This window comes from Elgaria multicarinata, chromosome 9 (assembly GCF_023053635.1).
Source record: "Elgaria multicarinata webbii isolate HBS135686 ecotype San Diego chromosome 9, rElgMul1.1.pri, whole genome shotgun sequence".
Taxonomy (NCBI): Eukaryota; Metazoa; Chordata; class Lepidosauria; order Squamata; family Anguidae; genus Elgaria; species Elgaria multicarinata.
Window position 1 is genome coordinate 26,542,984 of NC_086179.1, and position 18,857 is coordinate 26,561,840.

The following is an 18,857-nucleotide window of genomic DNA, read 5'->3' on the forward strand; positions in this document are numbered from 1 at the left end:
TCTACATTTTTCACATTTTATAGAATCCATGAAGTGAATCGAAATCAAAAGTTGGTGGAACAAGACATTAAAGTTGCTATTTTCACATTGATGGTAGAAATAAACAAAAAAGGGAAAGCTCTACTGCATCAACTTGAGGTAAATTTTAATCTCCTGAGGGACAATGTTAGACCCTCTCTGAGGTATTGCACATAATTTTCCTGACAGTCTTGGGTAATATGTACTGCTAAATACATTTGAACTTACTTTAGTAAGTTCTTTAAAGCACTTAGCATTTACAAAACAACAGTTTTAACTTTTGAAAGATTTCAAACCATGGATGAAACTATCCAAAAATTGATATAATTTTAATAACATTTTTCTTTTGACTTCCATCAACTTAGAACATTATACCACATGGGAGGCATTTTGTTTCAAATGTGTTATTATTTCCTGTGTGCAACTTTGAGTAGTAAGCACGCAAACACCCTTTCAGACTAGGCATGCAATTATTTTGGATAAATTGACGTTTACATTAAAAACATGTGGGACCTGCAACAAAATTTTGCAGTATTGAATGCTCCTGTTGATCCAGCCAGTCATTAACTTTTTCTGGTTACTCCATTCTGTTCCCCTCTCTTCCTGGTTTTCTGCTATTAATCATGCTTCTCTCAACAGACTCCTAGCATTCTTTTTCCCTAATTTTTATTTGGTTTTAGTACTTCTCCCAACCTTGAGTTTCTCCCAAGCCTGCTGATACCTTCTTCTCGTACATGGATGGTACCATTTTGGCTACATAAGGATCAGCATTTGAAGAGTCTGTTAATATATGAAATTGTTAGCACTTCATCTGGAACACTAGCGTTGTTCAGATGCTGCTCGCACTTAACATTCTTCCCTAAATAGGGTTGGGATTAGTCTTCAAGCTTCCATGTTCCCTCCACTGCCTCTATCACTGTAGTTAAAGGCAGTATGTGAAGCAGGACATCATCCCCTGTCTGTTTAAACAAAATATAATGTAAGATAAAATGCATATTTTTTTACTTTCCCCGGGGAGGGATACTCAACTTCAGGTCCTATTCCTGATCACACCCCAGGTAGAAACCAATGGGATGAAATAACATTTGAAGAGGCCCACTCCTATAATGTAGTATTCTGCTGTCAGGAGTTTAAGACACCTTGTTACCTTGGGAAGTGTTCTTTCAAAGTGTATCGATCAGTCAAACGGTCACTTCTACCATATCTCCCCATTTTCCTGGACTTTTTTTAAAATTATTAAGGAATGTTATTTTTCAGTGTATTGGTCTTTGGTCATAAATCTATATGTTTGATACTCAGCTTTATGTGTCATCCCCCCCCCCCAAAAAAAACCAACCTCAGTCATGATAAATGAGCATCAGAAGCTGAACTCCAAATTTTAATCTTAATTATGGAGGAAGAAATGTCCTCGTTCAATTTCTTATATTTGATTGCTATCCACATAATTTTCTTTGTGCATGTTGTATAATTGTTACCCAAGTCAATCACTTCAATTTTATTACAAAGCAGAAAGGGAATAATTGTCAAAGGCTGCCTAAGTACTAACAAGTCATAGTAAGAAGAAGGTTTGAATTTTAATATTATATGAAAGGCACAAGGCTCTCTTGTGTCTGATCCCTTGAAGATGCATGCAAGTAGAGTGACAGGTTAGAGCCTTTATCTGCTGCAAGAATTAGCAAAAGAGCTCATGATTTTGTCTCTTAGTAGTAACTTGATTGTTTAGAGTCATAGACCACCACAATATACATCAAAAAGAAAACAGTGCAATACAATAACATTTTATATATACATGAATACACATATATTTATGTATATATAAACATATGTTTGTCTCTTTTTTTCTCAACAGGATCAGAATATGAGTATTTTTGCATATATAAACCTGTGATTGTCTCTTTTTCTCCCTTGCAGTGTCTAGCTAAGGAACACCGGGTAAAGCTTCTACAGCAACAACAGGAAGTAGCAGGTCTTTCTAAGCAACTGGAACATGTTATGAACTTTTCTAAATGGGCGGTCTCCAGTGGTAGTAGCACAGCATTATTGTACAGCAAACGCCTGGTAAGGATAGACAGCTCTTACCTTGGATGGCCATAGTCATGGCAGGTTGATTACAATGCCAATGCTGTAAGAAAAATGGCTCTTAGCAGGAAAGGAAGAACTATTACAGCAGGGTCAGCTGAATGCTAATCTCTAAACTTGATACTATTGTTGATAGTTCTACTATGGGAACATGCTAAAAGCCATGAAGAGTAGTTTACTTATCTGTTAAGCTAATGCACAGGTCTGAAATGATTTTTGTTAGGTTACTGGAAGTGGTATGGAGCCTTATATTTCAAATAACAGAATTCGCACAAAAATATATAATATACTGAGAATATACCATGTGAATTCATGAAATATTGTGCTAGGAGAATTTACTCTGATCAATGGGAATCCCATATTTTCATTTAGTAAAACTATTTTAAAATATTTTTGTGGGAAATCTTAGCCTTTGTGTGTTTAGAGGCTTTTCCAGGTAATAGTATTCACTGCCTGCAGAAATAACTTTAAACTTTAACTTTTATGCAACATTCTTGATTCGTTCTAGATTACATATCGATTACGATACCTCCTTAGAGCAAGGTGTGATGCCTTACCAGGGTCTAACACCACCATTCAGTTTCACTGTGATCCTAGCTTCTGGGCTCAAAATATCTTCAATTTAGGTATGATGCATTTCCCATTTAAACTTTGTTAGCAGTGGAAACGGTTGATGTTACAAAATGTGTTTACCATGTGAATTAACAGTTGTCATTGATTTATTTTAAGAAATGTTCTGGGGATTCTGAGAGAATTCTTCTGTTGAGAATCCAATAGCCTGTTTAGAGTAGTGATACGTATGTTCCATTTTCGTTCTATTTTCCTTTCTATCTCTACCTCTGCTCATGATTAATTCCAACATAAAGATATCACTCATATGCAGGGCATTGTCTGTTCTTTGTGTGTGTTTTGTTTGCACGCATCTTCTTTGCTATTAGTGCATGTGACAGGAAAGCCCAGCTGGCATATGCACATATTGGATAAATGTGCTTGGCACACATAACTGTGTATATATCATGGATTTTGAAAGAATAAGCAATTTAACTTTATTAGAATAGCTAAGAAGACTACTTAGAAAATGCTAACTCACCATCATCATGGCAAGCCAAGAAATCTTTCTTATGAAATATCAAGTGAAGAGAAACTGAAAATGTTTAATGATGTGATGCATAATTAAGAATTTGGAAATATGAATAAATAAAAATAGTTTTTATAAAACACAAATGGAGAGCATGTGGCCCTCTGTATTTTGTTGGACTGCAGTTCCCATCACCCCTCACAATTAGCTACACTGGCTTGGATTGGGGGCACATGTATTCACCATTGATATAACAAGAAGACAGAAAACGATACAAGCAGGTTCACAAAGAATTCTGGGTAACTGATAGCTATAAAACTAATATTCAGGGTAAAAATTGTACTTAAAAGTTTTCACTTAACAATTAATGAGTACAAAGTTTTTATAAGGCAAAACCTCTAAAAGTTGACATATAAGAAAAATGTGCAGGTTTAATTTGAAAATTTTGAGTAAGAAATTGTTTAACAAGGATACAATTTGGAATTAATTTTATTAGCCTGAAATATGTATGTTTAAGCCTTTTTTGTATGTTTTAATTTTATGGGAATTTTTAGGAGTTAAGACTGGGGAAGTCCCAGTTTTCTAGAACTGCTAGCTAATATTAACTTTGAGGTAATCTCAATAGCTACATGAAAGTGACATTTGTGTAGGGAATTTGTCATAGTGAAGTTGCCATGAGTTTATTGAAATGCCAAATTAGGAGGTATTGTCAATTTGTAAATATGTGGTCAATATCTGACTATATTTTTGTTGGTTGAGACATATCTAAACAACTTTGTTCCAAAGTAACAGAAGGATTTTTAGTCTAGACACTGGGCCGTGACACTTACGCCAGAAAGTATAGTTTTATCAGAGGACATTACCTAATAGAAAAGAAAGTTATAAATAGTAAAAACTTAACATGTAAATATAATTATTTTTATCCAGGTTCTTTGGTAATTGAAGATAATGAGATCCCACCACACATGCCTAAAAGCCCTGTGATGGAACCAAACATACAGCCACAAAGTGGCTTACCTTCAAATCAACTATCCAAGTTCCCAACACAGATCAGTTTAGCTCAACTGCGACTTCAGCACATGCAGCAGCAGGTCCTCGCTCAGAGGCAGCAGGCTCAACGGAGGGCAGGTCCTGTGGGGCTCCCAAATCCTAGAATTGCAGGGCCCATGCACCAGACTCCACCACCACCACCACCACCTCAGGTAAATTAGGGCAAGTCCCAGAGTAGAAGACACTCAGCTGCTTGTACTTTGTTCAAAGGGAAAGCTGAAGTCAATAGGGTTGCATCTAAAGACATTGTTATGAATTAGCAGTTTGTGCATTTTACAGCATTACAGTGACATTATATTGTATGATCACCATTGTTCTATTTATCTGTCCAAGAATCCAGTGCCCTCTCTCCAGTTCATAGAAACTTACTAGACTTCTTAAGGAGATCTCTTGTCATACTGCTATGTAGCTTTTCCTGTTTTAGCAGATTGTGAAACTGTTGAGTTACCAGGCTACATTGCTTTATGTTGAGAGTGAATCCCATGTGTACTCACGTGTGTGTGTTCTCTGAAAATCTGGGGAAGGACTTGTCTTATCTAGTGGACAACTAGCTAAATAGATTGTTTTGTCTTTCCAGCAGCCACCTCCGCGTTTGGTTAACTTTCAGAATCATAACCTCAAATCCAATGGCTCAGTTCCTCTGGCTCAGCCAATGAGGTTTCCGCAAAACCAGAATATACCACACTCAGCTGTAAGGCCCAATCCACTGCAAATGGCTTTTTTGGCACAGCAAGCTATTAAACAGGTACACTCTTGATATCATTAACCACCACCATCCTTACCAGGGTCAAGAACTTAAAACGATAAGTGAACAGGTTACTTTTTGTATTTAATATAAATCTGTAAAATATGAATGAGAAATACTCAACTATAGCAAATCTACCTGTTTTAAATATACCAGTGAGGAGGGAAGACTATTCTGCATAGAACTATTAATAGCAGTACTGGAAAAGAAACACACTTATTAAGTGTATTTTATCTTTTCACATAAAATGAAAACTGGAGATATGCATCTCCTCTTCTTCTCAAAGGCCAGGGTGTGAATTTTGTAACAGATGTGAATTTTGTAAACTGCCTAGAGAGCTTCATCTATGGGGTGGTATAGAAATGCATGATGATGACGATGATGATGATTTAGCTATGGACGTGTGTGTTCACTCAGCAATTGACGTTCATTCTTAAAATTGGCCTATTTTTTCCTAATTGTGTGCTGTCATCTTAGGCCTACAAAGCCTTCTTATGACAAGCTTATTCTTTAAACAAAAGTATAACAAACTTATACAAGTGTGGATCTAGATTTATATAAATCCAGATCCACACTGCTCGTTGCTATTGTTTTCTGTTACTATGTATTTAGTAAGCTATTTTCCCTTAACATTGTTGTTGTTCTTTTGTAGTGGCAAATCAACAGTGGACATGTTTCAGCTGCTCCCTCAAATGCCAGCAGTACAACATCAACACCCCCCAGTCCCACCATTAATAACCCTCCTGGATACGATGGGAAGACGTTTGCTACACCGATGATTGACTTGACGTCAGCAATGGGTGGCTCCTATACACTACCTTCTCTTCCTGATGTAAGATGGGCATTGTGCTATGTTTCACACAAAGATATGAAACATGTTTGGCTTATTACATTTTGTGAAAAACATGTTGCCTTGGCAGATATGGAACGTGACGACTTATCTGTAAAACAGTCCAGTCCAGAAAGCAATAGTATGTCACTTCCCTAATATGTCATGTCCCAACAGTTATTTGTGTGGAAACTTATGGGGTTTGTGTTAGCCCAGACAGGGTATATATTTTTGCCTAGAATTGTTCCCTTGCCAGGGCATGAATACTTTTCCTGTTGAGTGCGTGGATTCTCTATATATGTTGTCTCCCAACAGAGCTTTGAAGCTAGCTATAGCCAGCCTACTTATTTGCTGTGCAAAGATTATTCATGAGTTGAGCAATTGTGAAGCTGTAAAACTGGCATTATTTGTGAAATCAAATAGCTATGTTTAATGCTTAGCACTGTATGGTCAGCACAGAAACTCCTACTTGACTATTTGGGGGAATTAGAGCATATATGTATGCTGTATTACCATCAGTAGTACACTGTTGTGTATTACTTGTCGAAGTCTCAAGACTAGTGGTTAATGAACGGTGACAGCTTGATTCTCCCCTATCTAACCACCTTACTTCCTCTCATTATTTTAAGATTGAATGTTCAGGAAGTATTTCACTGGAAAGCATTGGGAGGAGAGAAGGAATTGTGGAGCAGAGCCAACCCAAGCCTCCTTCACGCAAAACTGTCCAGTCCCCAAATTCATCCGTGCCATCTCCAGGCCTTTCAGGTTGGCATTAGTTATTTATATAGCTCCTAATATTGCACTAACAGTCTTAAAATGTAACAAAAAGGATAAGGGTTGAGAAGAGGAGCAATAATTAAAATACATAATAGAATGAAAAGGGTGTATTTAGTATAGATACATTCTTGCTAGTTGCCAGATGTCTGTAAGGAGAGGAAAGCCATAGAGAAGAGAGGTTTGAAGACATTTTATGAAAGAGGAGATCATGGCAGTGTGACATAGGTGAGGGAGTAAAGAATTCTAATCATAAGGCAAAGCAAGAAGAGAGTGGATGTAAATGAGTATGTGAAGTAGAGATCAGTGGTTTCAGTGTACATAATATCATTTTGCTCTTCATGATTTCTACTTCTGCAGGATTACAGGGAGGGAATTCAAATGATGTTAAACTGTACTTTAGATCAAAGGACCAGAAACTTAATAATAAAATAATAATAAATAAAAAATTATGGCAAGACTACTTGTTTCTGATTTTTCCCCCTATAATGATTTAGGGCTGGTTACTGTTTCTGGTGTCCATCCTCCAATTCGCTCACCCAGTGCCTCTAGTGTTGGAAGCCGAGGCAGGTAAGCAGGCTCTGTTAGAAAGGTAGTTCCTGAAAATACTGTTTGTCAATCAGCCAATTAAGAAGTTTTTCCTCAGGCAATAGAGATCTGACAAGACACTCATACTTTTGGAAGGTGAAATCCCTGTACCATTTTGTCTTACTGTGATAGCCATGAGAGGCAAAAAAATGTTAATTTTGAGTTGCACTGGTTTAGTATAGCAATATTTTTATCAATAGAATTAATCTTCACATACATTTAATATTTTGTGCTTACTTCTCTTGGGATTATGTTTTTATTGTATTCCTCATTAATCATTGGATCTGCACAGATGCATTCAAAAACTATCCCAATAAATTTAGTTCACTGTCCAGGAGGAAAAAAAACTGCTGTTATCTTGTGTATTGACAGGTGTGTATCTTGATATAGGAACATGAGGTAGCTGGGCTTAGTTTCCGCTAAATGAATTAGCAGCCAAGGTACATAAATTGACAGGGCCAAGTATGCATAATTCACCATAAAGTACAAAAAAGACTCCAGTCATGGAAGAAGTGATACAGGACAGTGGCCAAGAAAATAAATAGTATGAGATTTCTGTCAAAGCGAATAAAGAGAAATTTGTACCTCTTTAATGAGTGACAATATTTCATGTAAGAAAACCAGGTAGTTTTCTAGAGAAGAACAAAAATGACAGATCATGGAGTATCAGTATGGATTGGGCTATCTCATATTGGTTTCTTTAGCAGATTGTGTGAACAACTGCCTGTCTGGATTTAAATCTCAAATAACTTCTGAATTGAAAATGAGCTTTGCAAATCTAATTCAGTAATTCTACTACTGAAGAGATTAAGTGAGAAATGTATGCATGGAGAGGGTTTCCAGGAAAAAGATCCCAAGTGCTGACATATTAATGGGAATTAGAATATATTGATTGGAAACTTCAGATCTATAAACACCAACAAATTAGGACATATAACTATGCTGGGATTATTCCTTTATACTAATGAAAAAAGCAGGAAATATGATTTACCTAAGCAAAGTGGAAAATAGATATTGACAGACTATGGGGGTAATAACATTTTATCATTTTGAGAAGTTGAAAGCAAATTGATTTGATGTATGCAAATTACCTTGATGCAAGTGTGGCCAAAAAACAAGCACAGCATCATCTTAGAATGCAAAACCAAATGCTTGACTCAGGATACCGCCAGTGTTTAGATGCTTATATATGCCTAGGCCTGTGTGTAAACGCGCACACACCTTTTACTGAGGAGGCAGTGGCAAAGTCTTTGTGAGCCTCATTTTACCCAGGACCCAAACATTCCCTGAAGCCTGCTTATATGTCTCATATATCTTGCAAATGAAGTCATTCAACCCCCTTTAATTTTGAAATTGAAATTTATGAAGAAGCATTTAATATATATTTTTGTAACGTCCTACTTGAAGCACTGTTTTTAGAGTTTTTAAGAATCAGGCTTTTATGAGTAGTCATTGCTGAAGCACGAACGTTAAACAGTAAAACACAGACAAATGAGAACACAATCTGATTCTCACAAACCTCATCAGATAAGAGTATCTGAATGCAGTGCCGTTGTGCTTTGCTTCAAATGATCCAGAATGATCTTGTTCAGATGACATGCTAAGCCAAGGTGGTTAAGCATTTTGAGCTAAACATTATGGCTCATTGTGTGGTGTACACCATGACTTAGTGTGTTGTGTGAACCATTTGTAACCACAGTGGTTACATAACCACGGTTTAAATATGCTGACTAACCATTTGCTGCAAAAGGGTTAACAGCCTAACCGTGGCTTAGCATGTTGTCTGAACAGGCCCAATATGTCACAACGGTTTCATTTTGATCTTGTTTATTCTTACCTCCTTTCCCCCAACTGCTTCTTTCTTTTTACAGTTCAGGCTCCTCTAGCAGACCATCAGGTGCTGATTCAACCCAAAGAGTTCCTGTGGTTATGTTGGAGCCTATCAGAATAAAACAAGAATCTGGCATGCCAAGTGAGAACTATGATTTCCCAGTCGTAATAGTGAAGCAAGAAACAGATGAAGAATCCCGCAATCGAAATGTAATTATAGCTCTAAAAAATAGTCTGAGTATGGGAGGATAGCTATCAGTTTATTTGGAAATTGGCCAAATTCCTAAGGATGTGTCTTAGGTCAAACCACAAAGAAAAACATCTAGTGAGAATTGAGCTCTTCACTTTGATCTTTAGAAACTCATGTAGCATTCAAGCTATCTGGTCCTTTACACTCAAGTTCGAAATGTTCAATTTTTTTTTAATGTTAAAGCCTCTATCTAAAGCCATATGTTCATCCAGTTATAGTAGTTGATTCAGTTGGCTAAATCATAATTGCCCTTGGAGATATCTGTGTGCATGTGTGTGCACATGTAAATAAAAATAATAATGTTCTGTTTTTGTCAAACTAGACATTTTTTCCGTTTTTCCTGCAGTCTAGATTTCGAAGAACCTTGCTTACTTCTATGTTGTTGAACAGCAATCGCTCCTCTGAAGCAACAGTCTTGAGAACTGACGCACCAGACAGTACAGGTGACCAACCATCCAATGGCAAGGCACCGTGGATAGGAGGTCCTCATGTTGGGGACAGCAGGAAAGATGACGACCCAAATGAGGACTGGTGTGCAGTATGTCAAAATGGAGGAGAGCTCTTGTGTTGTGATAAATGTCCTAAAGTGTTCCACCTTTCATGTCATGTTCCCACACTCAGGAATTTTCCAAGGTAAAATCTATAAGACTGAAATGCACTCAGACTTTCTTTGAAATAGTCATTTTATGGTTACGGTTATGGTCATTAAGGGCACAATCCTATTGGGATTCCCGTTAGCATAAGAACTCAGAGGATGATGGGGATTCTGTACAAATTGGGAAGAGCAAAGAGGATCATCTCCTCCGCAGTTCTCCTGATCTACATTTTTGCTAGATGGGCGTTTTTGCCCAACTAGTTAGGACTCTGCTGAGGGGGAGGAAAGGAAGTTGGGGAAAGCTGGGGATAGCTTCTCTCCTCAGTTCCCAGTCCCGTCCCCCCACAGAACAGCCCCTTTCCCTCCTCTCCAAGGTCACCAATGTGGTTCCCTCCACACTGGCTGTGAGGAGGTGGGGAGTTTGGACTCCTCTCCAACCTCAAATCCAGGAATTCAAACTGACCTGTGCCCACTTACCGCCAGATGCTCTCTAGGGTCCATAGGATTGCTTGCTTGCTTGCTTATTTATTTATTTATAGCACTGACATATCATTTAACAAAACAAATTATGAAGTAGTGTACAGTAAAAAAAACCACGATCACAAACACAATAAAATATTATATGAATCTTAAAAAATACTATTTCCATCATATACATACCTAAAATGGTAACAAGGAATATATTTGATCAAGAAAAACTAATTTGGAAACACCTCATTTTCAGCATGCATCTAAAATTGAAATTGTTGGCAGATGTCTTCATTTCACACACAAAATATTTTGGAGGGCTGGAGCAACTACACTAAATACCCTTTCCTGAATGGCTGCCAGATTACTCCAAGAAGCATGCAGTACCATCAGAAGGTTCTTCGCTAAAGATCAAAGAGAACAGGGAGTGAGGAACAAGGCAGGATCTCAAGTAACCTCGTCCCTAAGTTGTTTACACCAGTCCTGTACACTAGTACCAACATCTTAAACTTGGCTTCGTAGTGACAGCCAGTGCATCTCTTTTAGCAGAGGAGTTGTATGTTGGTGATATGTTGCTCCACATAGTAACTGAGCTGCTGCATTTTCCACCAGCAGCTTCCAGACCAAGCTCAAAGACAGCCCCACATAGGGTGCATTGCAAAAATCTAGTGTTAAGGTTACCAATGCATGGACTATTATGGAAATGTTATCTCTACCTAGGTGGCAGATCAGCCAGAAGGGCACTCCTAGTCACCAAGGTCACCTGGGCCGCAAGTGATGAATCTAGGAGTTCCCAAGATATCAATGTTCCTTCAGCGGAAGTGCAGCCCCATCCAGAACAGGTTGCTGAGCAGTCTCCCGGACCCTCCATCTTTCCAGGATTCAAACCTAGTTTATTAGCCCTCATCCAACTCATCCCTGTGTCCATGCACTGACCAAGGACTTAACAGCCATGCCTGTTTCAGATGGGTCAGAGAAATAGAGTTGAGTGTCATCAGCATACCAATGATACCATGCTAGAAAACCCTTAGTGACCACTGTCAATGGCTTCATGTAGATGGTAAATAGCATAGGGAACAAGATGGTACCCTGCAGCAATCCACAGTCCAATGGCATGGTTCTGAGTAACAATCAGCCAGTGCCCCTTTCTGAAATCCCATAGGTAGGTACGGAACCATAAAAGTACAGTGCCCCAAACCAACAGAGTCTATCCATGAAGATACCATGATCGATGGTATCAAAAGCCGATGAAAGATCAAGCAGGAGTAACAGTGTCGCACCTGTGATAAAGGACATCCATCAGGGCAACTAACACTCTCCATCCCAAAGCCAGACCTATACCTAGACAATCAGTCTCAACCAAGAGGGAATTTTAAGAACTGGATGGTAGTTGCTATAGGGTCCAGGATGGACTTTTTTAATGAATTGTTGTACAGCTGCCTCTTTGAAACCAGTAGGCACCATCTCTTCGTGTAATGATGCACTAACCACACCTTGGATCCACCCAGTCACACCCCCTTGGGTAGCTTTAATTAGCCATGAAGGATAAAAGTCAAGAGAGATTATAATTGGATCCAGTGCTGTAAGCACCTTGTCTACAGGCCTCAGCAACTAAAACTGATCCCACAATGTAGGACCAGATTGTGCATTAGGTGCCTCAACAGGATCTGCAGGAATAATAGTGTCATTAATTTTGGAGGTGAGCAATTTTATCCTCAAAGTGGCTGGCAAACAAATCAGAACAGGTCTTCAATGGGTCTAGGACTGCATTTGCTGGAGCAGATGTCAACAAACCCCAGACAACTCTGAAGAGCTCCACTGGACAGCTACTAGAGGATGCCATGGAGGCAGCAAAATACACCTCTTTTACTGTTCTCATGGCCATGCAGTAGGCACAATTATATTCTCCTAATAGGTGTTCAATTGGCTTCATTTTAAATCTTGTGCCATTTGTGTTGTAGCTGTAATCTGACTTATTTCATCATCCATAGCTCTCTGGTATTACAGGGAGCCATGAAAACTCTGCAGTGTTGGAGAGGGCACTCAAAACTAATGTTGATGGTCTAACACATCTCTAAATTCCAGAGCAAGACTGATACCTCAATACAATCACCAACTCTTTCCACTGGAGAGTTCCCCAAAACATTGAGGAATGCATCAGATTACATTTGTCTCCAGAGGCAGACTACAGTGGTGCTGTAAAAACCCAACCTATTTCCAGACCACCCATTTCCCCTCCCAAAGCAAAGACCAAGTTGAAACTATGCCCTGCTCTGTGTGTTGGGCCAATGACAATTTGAGACAGCCCTGTAGTTGCCATTGAAGTCCTAGGATGGCATATTAGAAGCAGCCTTGGCATGAATATTGGAAGTCACCCAATACCAAGGTCCTGGATTCCACACACAAAATCACCTCAGCTTGCTCAGTCAGGGAGGCTGTTTAGCACAACAGCATCCCTACTCTGTCTCAATGACCCAACACCAGATACCAGACTCCTGAAACCCATGGACCATGGCAATCCTCATCCCTGTCTACGTTGAGGCTGCACCTAATATCCAGACAGGCAAAGCTGTGCTTGATCCATACCACCCTACTTGCCCACCGAAATCGTGGTAATACATGCCACCTCCACTCCCTCATCCATGATTAAATCATAGATGAGTAAGGACATTTGTAAACCAACCTGGCATTAAGTAGCAACAGCAACAGACTGGAAAGCACACCGGTAGAGCAATTTATTTATTTATTTTATATACCGCCCCATAGCTGAAGCCCATGTTCCCTAGCAACTGGTGCACACAGGCAACCAAGTATACAAGAGCTAGAAGAAGGACCAAGAATGGTAATAATGTGTAAATACTAGTAACTCCTCCTTCCTCAACAAAGAGCTGACTCAAACTATATTGTCCTCTGTCCCAAATAACAGAGATTGGTGCCCCTCCTCCTTATGTATATCAACATCACTCACAAACATCCTAACTACTCTCGTGTCACTCAACCTACTTGTCTCTAATAAGAACATAAGAAGAGCCCTGCTGGATCAGACCAAGGGTCCATCTAGTCCAGCACTCTGTTCACAGTGGCCAACCAGCCATCAGCCAGGGATGAACAAGCAGAACATGGTGCAACAACACCCTCCCACCCATGTTCCCCAGCAACTGGTGCACACAAACTTACTGCCTCGAATACTGGAGATAGCACACAACCATTAGGGCTAGTAGCCATTGGTAGCCTTTGCCTCCAGGAATTTATCCAACCCCCTTTTAAAGCCATCCAAATGGGTGGCCGTCACTACATCTTGTGGTAGTGAGTTCCATAATTTAACTATGCACTGTGTGAAGCTGGATCTCCCACCAATCAGCTTCATGGGATGACTCTTCTTACATTCAAGATAAAATCATTTCCCATACAAACTACCGCTCATACATTGTAATCGCATACATTCCATAATCCTTCACTAATGTTCAATGCCAGGCAGTGATCACCCACATATCAGGTTTGCTTTTGTCAGCACTAGTTCAGAACACACCTCCATCTTAGCAGCTAATATCAATCTTTTACTCCACCCCTCTTCTTACTTGGAGCAGCACAAACAGTCCCCTACCTCTCATTTAGGGGGGCTCAGCCCTCCTCTCAGTACCATCCAAGCTCTCATCCTGAATGGTGTTGGATCACTCAATCTTACTCAAACCCACTTACCATTGGGTAATCACCCTCCCCAGCTCTCATGCAGGGAGGCCTAGCCCAGCCTTCACGGAAGTGTGGTTAAAGCTAAATAAGAGAGGTCAGTATGAAGTATAGTTTGTGGATGCGTGGAACAGTAGAAAGAAGTCTACTCTTGTGCCAGAGCTGTGGAGTGTGCTTTCTAGGAAGACTTGTATGGCAATTAGAAAAAGCTTTCTTGTTCTAGGCCTTTTGGTATGTTACTGATGAGGCTCTTGTTAGTATTTAAATTGATGAGTGCTATTGATATTGTAGTGCCACATTTGTTTTTACTTTAAATGCAACATAATATATAGATATATTTGTTACATGTTGCACCACTTTTGGTAGTTTTATAAAAAAGATGGTTTCAAAGTTTAAATAAACATGGGCTGCCCCATTACCATGCAATAAAATCGAATGGAATATTGTTATGCTGTCACAGAATTCTCTTTAAATGTCAAAACTTTTGTAATATAGACATTTTGCACACTTGAGAACATTTGGGAGGGGGGGAGGGTTGAGGGTTTTTTTTCCTGCCATCCAGTGCTGCTAATTATAGGGGATCTCTTCCTTAGCTCAGCATCAAGGACTGTGGTCAGGCTTCCCTGTTTACTTCCCTATTTTGAACCCAGAAGATACCCATGATCTCCAATGCTTTCTTAGGACAGGGGCAGCAATTCTAGTACTTAACAGTAGCCAACGCTTCATCCACTGCTTGTCTAAGGAGCTGGTGAGAAAATAGTTTTGCTGGCCGGGGCGGTGGCGGGAGGGAGAATTTGTTGGAATTAGTGGGAATGGCTTTGTATGTTCTCTCAATCCTCAAAGACAGGCCTCTCAGCAAATTCACATCCACAGACCTGTAGCACTGTTCTTTCTTGTTGCTTTGGTGATTAATTTTTAAATGTAAATAAATATGGGTATCCCATTATACAACAAAAGTACCTAGAATATTGTTGTGCTATCACACAGGAGGCTGTTTATTCCAATGGTTCTGGTGCCCTCCAGGTCTGCTGGACTGCAGCTCCCAGTGTTCCTGACAACTGGCTATGATGGCTGGAACTGATGGGAGTTGAAGTGCAAAACACTTGGAGGGCACCAGATTGAGGAAGGCTTGTCTACAGTTTGTCTTCATCTCCCATCCCCACATAAAGCTGCCAAAGTATCTGGGATAATCAGCTGGCACACAGGCCAATCTGCCCATTTCTGTCCTGCAGTTTCTTCGTTTGAAGATGGGATTTTAATGGCTCAGCAAGCCCACAGCACTCTAAAATTGTTTTGCCCATCAACAAAGGACAATTTTAATAGTGTCTCATTCACACATCATCCCTCTTAACTGTTCATCTGCAATCTGGAATTCTATTTCTGATATTGAGATAAGTGCTGTTTTGAGTGGGGGGGATTAAAATTCCAGAAAGAAGGAATGCCTCTTGGATCCGTCTCAGCTATAGTACCTTCTACTAAAACTTATGAAACACAGATGAAAGAGTTTGCCTAGAACTGTATTCAGAACTGAAGAATATAGATTGATACCTTTCTGTCTTCTTTGTTTAGCGGAGAATGGATTTGCACATTCTGCCGTGATTTGTCTAAACCAGAGATAGAATATGATTGTGACGGCCTAAGTCACATGTCTGAAGAAAAAAGAAAACTGGAAGGCAATATGGGGTTGACACCCATCGATCGAAGGGTGAGAACATAGTAATGTAATTGCATTGTATTTATTTAGTGAATTCTTCTTGAAAATTGTTTGTTTGGTTAAAAAATATATATTAGACATCCTGCATTGTATGTATCTATTCTGGCCATGTACTTTTGTGTATTTGATTCTAGAAGTTTCAGGTTTCTCAATGAACATGGATTAATACTTCATGATCGCAGCCTCTTCATTGTACAAGATTAATTTTATTATTTAGCTGGGTCATTCTTTTAAACAGTGAATTGTGGATAATGCATGACATTACCTCTTGTGTCTAAACTGCACTTGGAATCAGACCTCTGTATTCTTCTGACATATCACTTTTAATATCTTTACTGAGTTTGCTTTGCTTAAAAAAATGGTTCATAAAGCTCCAGTAAATGTGCATCAGGTGTGGAATATTCATGTTTCCCTGTCCCCATTTTCTTCATATTTTTAGGAAAATAAGTAATTAGTGAAAGATCTAATGAAAGGTGAATACATTGTTCAAAGTCCATTTTCTCAATACTTCCAGAAAATGATGTATTGGCATCAAAAATAGTCCACAGAGCAAAAAGGGAGTTGGGGGTGATAACCGAGCAATGCAGCATTTCAGCATGTCTTCTGTCATAGTAGATACTTAGTTTTTCAGAGATTACAATGCTGTTCTAGCTCTTCTCCAAGTTGAGTGTTCTGAGTTAACTGTGCTTATTTCTCATGTATTGTGCAGAAGTGTGAAAGATTACTGCTGTACCTTTACTGCCATGAAATGAGCCTTGCTTTTCAAGATCCAGTCCCTCCCACGGTATGGTTGTCCCTTTATTATTTGCCATTGGTATTTTGTGAGGGTTGTGTTAGTACTAATTACTTATCAAGTAAGCCAGTCTCTATATTTCAATGGAGCATATAATTTCAGCATTGACAGAGAATGAGAGAACCTTAATATCAAGCAACATATTGTTTAAATCTCATATTTGAGTAAAGTTGTCTTTAACTGTCTATGCCTTTTCAAAACACGTTTATTCGTGCAACAATTCAATTTTTGGTCTCTTTGCATCTTTATATTAATTACTGCATGTGATTGAAGCAAATGATGCTAGGGACCATCCAAAGCATGTTTTGCTATCTTGAACTGTTATCATTTATTTTCATTAATAGCATAACTCTCTTTACATGCAAAGCAGTCAGCTGCTTGAGATTTGCACTTCAGATGTTCTCTTTCCCAGGGAATACAACAAAAAAGTACACTAAAATTAATTTCTGAGGATACTGCTCTGTTTCTTCTAGGTGCCTGACTACTACAAAATAATTAAAAAGCCAATGGATTTATCAACGATCAAGAATAGATTGCAAATGCATTACCCTTTATACACAAAACCAGAAGACGTTGTGGCTGATTTCAGGCTGATTTTTCAAAACTGTGCTGAATTTAATGAGGTTAGAAAACACTTCAGTTTATCCATGTGTATATGTTCCTAGGAAAGTAACATTGTTGGGGATTAAAACTTTGGATACCGTAATATTTGCAGACCCATGCAGCTGATAATTAAATGCAGAATACAATTATAGGTCTCCTTTCATAATGTCTGCCCATGACTGATATTAGGTGACAGCTGACTCATATAAACTTTCTTTCAGCCTCTACATTTAGTAGTGGTAAGGAATATCTGTATCGGGGAAAGGAATGACATCTGTCAGGGGTGATACTATACTCTGGCGGATTATGGTTGGGCCTTTTTTCTTCCACCATAAACCACTATGTGTGAACAAGCTCTCTCTTGTCCAAGAAGTTTATAGGATATCCCATCAGACTAACTAAGGTGCTAACACAATCTTAAATGCTAATTCTACAGTATAAATGCTGCTGTAAATTGTACTGTAGTTGCATCATGTTTTGATTTGCTAATGGAAATGTTGACTGTGTGCCCTTGAATGTCTTTTAATAATTTATTTTTATAGACACGTTTTATTGAACTATGCTCTTTAGACTTATTTGGGAAGTATTTGGGCTAATGTCTTAAGTTCATTTATATGTGCGCTAATGTTGTATTTCAGTGGCATTTTCATTTCATTTTTAAAATTATTTTTAAATTATGTTACTGCAAATATAAAACCTATAACACACTGGCATGTTTAATTTCCCCAACAGCCTGATTCAGAAGTGGCCGATGCAGGCATGAAGCTGGAAGCCTATTTTGAGGAACTTTTGAAGAACGTTTTTCCAGACAGCAAATTCCCTGCCCAGCCTTATTGTCGTACTGATAGAGATAGTCCAGACGTAACAGATGACTCCGATGATGATTTTGTGCAGCCACGAAAAAAACGCCTCAAATGGGAAGAACGCCAGTTTTTTAAATGAATTGGTAGTATGTACTATTGCAAATTTTTTACTTAAATATTTATCAACTTTCATTTTCTGGAGAATTTTTTTTTGAGAACTTCGACTTCTACTGATTTGGACATTTACTGGGAGATACAAATCTACCAAGGACTGAGGAATGTAGAAGGCTTTAGAAAATTTCTATAAATTTTACCCTTCTTTTGGAAGTTCATTATACCACCTCTCTAGAGTGATAACTGCTCCAATCTTTTATTTAGAAATGATTTGTAAAAACAAAGAAAAACAAACTAAAGTTGGAAATGAATCTAATATGTGGCTTTTGTTTAAAAAATAATAATCTCATCAGAAATTAACTTACCAAAGGCATGTGGCTGGCCATAATTTCTGTTCTTTGTACTGTACATATCCACTAGCCATTGGGGGAGAAAAGCACATGGTTTGATATTGTCTTAGGATACTGACTGGTACAACGAAATTTTAGTTGCCCCCAGAGAGCTACTTGTGCTCTAAACTGTAAGGAGTGGAGAGACAAATTAAAATACTTTGAAAAAGGATGTTTGTATGTCTTACTGTGGACATTAGAAGAGAAATCATATATCTTTTAGAAGAAATCATAAATGCTCACCTGCAGAAATCTTAATTCAGCTATGGAACCAATAGAGTTTACTCTCATTGTATAGTCTCTCCTAAACTTCTCAAGAGACCTAGAAATGCATCTCCTATTGCTGCTTTTCTTAATGTAGAATACGTAATCTGAACTCGGAGGTTTGCTAATGGAGTTTTGTTCCCCAGCAAGTCAGAGTTCACAATAAACAACCCAGGGATGAAGCAT

General features: G+C 38.7%; 1 protein-coding gene across 1 annotated transcript in view; it reads left to right on the forward strand.

Moving 5' to 3' along the window:
• TRIM24 (tripartite motif containing 24) overlaps nucleotides 1-18,579 on the forward strand; it is a 55,001-nt gene extending 36,422 nt beyond the window's left edge. Inside the window, exons 6-19 of the mRNA XM_063133343.1 lie at nucleotides 24-138; nucleotides 1,930-2,076; nucleotides 2,606-2,723; nucleotides 4,103-4,377; nucleotides 4,803-4,970; nucleotides 5,623-5,802; nucleotides 6,429-6,564; nucleotides 7,071-7,143; nucleotides 9,033-9,201; nucleotides 9,588-9,874; nucleotides 15,561-15,696; nucleotides 16,415-16,489; nucleotides 16,972-17,121; nucleotides 17,834-18,579. Of these exons, the coding sequence (XP_062989413.1) occupies nucleotides 24-138; nucleotides 1,930-2,076; nucleotides 2,606-2,723; nucleotides 4,103-4,377; nucleotides 4,803-4,970; nucleotides 5,623-5,802; nucleotides 6,429-6,564; nucleotides 7,071-7,143; nucleotides 9,033-9,201; nucleotides 9,588-9,874; nucleotides 15,561-15,696; nucleotides 16,415-16,489; nucleotides 16,972-17,121; nucleotides 17,834-18,043 (2,239 nt within the window). The 3' untranslated portion in view covers nucleotides 18,044-18,579. The remainder of the gene's footprint in view (nucleotides 1-23; nucleotides 139-1,929; nucleotides 2,077-2,605; nucleotides 2,724-4,102; nucleotides 4,378-4,802; nucleotides 4,971-5,622; nucleotides 5,803-6,428; nucleotides 6,565-7,070; nucleotides 7,144-9,032; nucleotides 9,202-9,587; nucleotides 9,875-15,560; nucleotides 15,697-16,414; nucleotides 16,490-16,971; nucleotides 17,122-17,833) is intronic.
• Nucleotides 18,580-18,857: the final 278 nt, after the last annotated feature.